At 38.6% G+C, this 4,137-nt stretch overlaps 1 protein-coding gene across 1 annotated transcript; it reads right to left on the minus strand.

Moving 5' to 3' along the window:
* Positions 1–380: 380 nt before the first annotated feature.
* Positions 381–3,682, minus strand: LOC106812779 (splicing regulator RBM11-like). The gene is made up of 2 exons (XM_014816751.1): positions 3,269–3,682; positions 381–1,321 (listed from the first exon to the last, which is right to left on the minus strand). Exons 1-2 carry the CDS (start codon positions 3,350–3,352, stop codon positions 893–895), a joined length of 513 nt encoding a protein of 170 aa, XP_014672237.1. The 5' UTR covers positions 3,353–3,682; the 3' UTR covers positions 381–892.
* Between the last annotated feature and the right edge of the window lie 455 nt (positions 3,683–4,137).

Genomic DNA, 4,137 nt, shown 5'->3' on the forward strand with positions numbered 1-4,137 from the left:
CTAATAGAACACACATTGAACAGTATATATACAGTGCAGGGGTAGAAATTGACTTTTGAACAAGGGAGTCCAATGGACTCCCTACCCTCAAAAAGAGGGAGTCCGCAGTCTAAAGTTCAAAATTAAAGATATTAACAATAAGTTTCATGTGGTTGCACGTCTGCCAAATTTTCTTTGCACATTTGCTGGAATGCCGTGCTCTGGAACAAACTAGTTAGTATAGCAGAATTTTCAGGGAGTCACACGGACTTGCATATGTCAAATCAGGGAGTCCGACAGTAAATCGTGAAGTATTTGACTCTGGTCGCATTAATTTCGCACCCTGCAGTGTGAAATTTTGCACATTTTGTTAGCAAGTAAAATAAAGCGAAAGCTTTCAGTGTCAATAATTCATCAACAGGTTTACTATACAAGTGACGTCTGATGTACAAACATGTACACAAATATACAGGAAAAGCACACTTCATCATGTGAATGGCAAAAATGGCCGAATTGGCTGAATTGGCAATTTCATTGATTAATGGGAAGTCAGGAAATGTCCTCATTTACATTTGGTGTAACTATTTATATTGCATATCACAACGTGCTGGACTGAAATCTATGGTCTAAAACTCGCAATCACTTTTCTGTAAAACATGGCACGACTGCATTTTGGATGAGAGTGCATCCAACTCACAACTTTCCAATATTATTAAATGAATGATGTATTTTTCCACTATGATTAAACATATTGCTGTGGGGTTAACAATTGTGCCCACAAGCTGCCATTACTGCAGTTGCATCTGGTCACAATATATTAATGCAAAATATAGCTTGCATTAACATGCAATGCTCTCATTCATTGAAAGATAGCAAAAAGTGTGGCTGTGGTACGATAAATCCCAGAAAGTACTTAACCCCAGTAGCCAGATGGTGTGACATTAGGTCTCTGCTGGTATGCCATTTGATAATAATATGCTATTGCCGCTTGAGGGCTCATGACAAAATTCCTTGACATCCCTTGAAACTGGGAACAATTTGGCTGCATCTGTCTATATGGCATGCCAGCTCCAGGGATGCTCTGTCCTAAAAGGTAATTTTGCCCCAAAGACACGGCCTGCGGGAGTCTGTTTTGGCGAGAAAGTGTTTCGTAGGATGAATCTGCTGGTGACTGTTGTAATTGTCTTGCCTTTACGATAAGTGATCGTCCACACAGCGTCACATTATTGAGCAAGTCGACGGTATATGGAACAGACTGCTCATGCTTGAAGATGGCAAATCCGAAAGTGCGTTGTAATCCACTCCCATCTTTTGCTATCTTGACACTTTCTAGAGGCCCTGCCTGAAGAGAAAAACACATGTTAAATATAAACACGAAATGTATTTCCTACCAATGTCTTAATGTTCTTTTATTCTCTTTCGCCTATTCAATAGAGTTCTCTATATTCTTGTTGTTTATGCACAGCGGCGTGCGTGATGTCATAGATATATATTAGAATACAGGGGCCTGTTGTCAGAAACAAAATTAGTCTTAAAGCGATCATTGCGAGTTTTTTTCAGCATTTTTTAGTGTTTATTCTCACTCTCATGATGCCTACCGTTGTTGCTTGAGTAACAGTAATTGTTTGAAATAACAATAAAATGTCTTAGAACCGCATGCAAAGAAAAAATCATGCACGATTACAATTTTGCGTTCTCTTGTTGATTTTCGCGGTCATATCTCGCACTTTCTCGCGGTACCGCGAGACGTCAACAAGGGTACAGTAATGCAAAAATCGCACCGGAGATATTTTTGGTCAGATGTAAACACAGAGGTGCATATAGTAGCATAACACAAACAAGAGTGTAAGTTGTAACCTCATAAATATTAGTCTTCAAAAGTCCTAGGGACTATAACGAAGACGGAGAGAGAAGTGGATCAAATCCTCGTTGCGTACCGCCAGCGAGAATACTTATCACACACAAATAGATGCCCCTTTGTTTTAATTATGTGCGCTTGTTTGAGACGCCATTTGTGATTTTTGAAAGTCTTGACTCGAAAAAATGTATTGCTGGTATGATGTGGTCAAATCAATTTTTCTATGCTATAACTGCATAAAATATTGGTGTTTTGAATGTTGGTGTAATCAGTGATATTTTCGCTGTCAGGTGAGACTATATTCAGCTATATTTCGTTTTTCTGAGCAAAATTCTCGCAATGATCGTTTTAACATTAGTCTTAACATTAACTTTTTCTCTTAGACCGTCGACAGAAATGCTGCGAAGTTACCTGAATGAAAAATCGTAGCAGATTTCCTGATAACAATACGAAACAAAGCGCTGTCGACGGTCTACGAGAAAATGTTATTGTTAAGACTAATGTCAAGACTAATTTTGTTTCTGACAACGGGCTCCAAATATCTATATCAAGAGTTCATAATAGGAATTTATTATTTTTTAAATTAATGAAAATAAATTCTGAATTGCAATTTGATTCTGAATTTAAATCTGAATTATTAATTTATGAAAATAGAATTTTCTATTATGGACTCTATGCCTATGAACTTCTATTATGGAATAGGCGAACTGTAGACCAAATAATTCTGTCCCATATAACCTTTTTTATATTTTGGAGATGGTTATTGGGACAACGGGGTTCCTTGAAATTTCGTGAGATCGCATGCAAAATGCATGCGCTGCGAATGCGGCCCGTACGCCGCTATTGGCGCGGAAAAAAACCTACCGTTCCCTTCTACATGGCTTTACCTTGCTACTGATATGTGTATACATTCACTTCAATCGTTATTCACTTCTTAAAAGATTGTTTTTCAGAAATCCCGCTTCATTTAATTTACTAAATTATTTTCGCCATTTAAAAACAATCAGACCAATCAGAGTGAGTCTATCAGACCTCCTGCAGCGCCACAGATACAAGCGAGAACCAGGGGCTATTGTAAGCCTTGCTCTGATTGGTCTGATTGTTTGTAAATGGCGAACACAATTTACTAAAGTTAAATGAAGCGGGGTTTCTGAAAAACGATCTTTTAAGAAGTGAATAACGATTGAAGTGAATGTATACACATACCAGTAGCAAGGGAACGTCATGTAGAAGGGAACGGTAGGTTTTTTTTTGCGCCAATAGCGGCGTACGAGCCACATTCGCAGCGCATGCATTTTGCATGCGATCTCACGAAATTTCAATGAACCCCGTTCTGTCCCAATATAACCCTCACCAAAATATAAAAAGGTTATATGGGACAGAATTATTCGGTCAAGGCGAACTGGTACTCGAAGTAAAGAAGCGAGGTACCTGCAGGAACAGTTCGAACAACAATTCTTCATCAACCTCTCGCGATATATTTCCAATCCACACTGTTCTGTTTTCATCATTCATGTTCGTCGTCGAAAACTCTTCAGCATAGAGAAACACCCAGAATGTACTGGAAATCGGAAAAAAAATCAAAGAACACAGGTGACAGGGTAAGGACTAAGGGGCCAATTGTGGCAGAATCCTAGTAGTAGTAGTAGTAGTAGTTGTTTGGGTCCCCAGCCGTCATTCAAATGTAGACTTTAAAATCGACAGGGCTCTTCTTCGGGGTCTTGGCTATCTTGCCAATCTTGACATATCATAGACCATAGATATATACAAACACAGAAAAAGCACTGTAGTGTTGGTGTGTTTGTATCTAATAATCTATGCATAGACGACAATGCTAACACGACACGCATAAAGCCATAAACGTTAAATCTGTTACCGGATATGCATTGCTGCCATCTGGCGTTAGGGGACTCCAATCGTCCATAGGAATCGTCTAACCATAGCCGGCAAAATATACGCACACGCTTGCACAACAAACCTCAGATTGATACGAGAGGAGATTGAGCACGTATATCATTAGATACAATAATGTAACCCAAACCCAAGAGGATAGGGTTTGGGTTACATTATTGTATCTAGTATATCATATGATATCATATGTGTGATCAAGAGCTTTAAATAATAACTAGGAGAGTGTTATAAGATCGAGGTAATAATACCAGGAGTGTATCAATATTGATACACTCCTGATAATACCTAAGGGAATACTAGGTAGCAATGCTGAGAACACTGCTGAGAACAATGTATACATGACATGTACTCCTGATGACATGTATACATTGTATATATTGCTGAGAACA

This window comes from Priapulus caudatus, unplaced genomic scaffold (assembly GCF_000485595.1).
Source record: "Priapulus caudatus unplaced genomic scaffold, Priapulus_caudatus-5.0.1 Scaffold686, whole genome shotgun sequence".
NCBI lineage: Eukaryota > Metazoa > Priapulida > Priapulimorpha > Priapulimorphida > Priapulidae > Priapulus > Priapulus caudatus.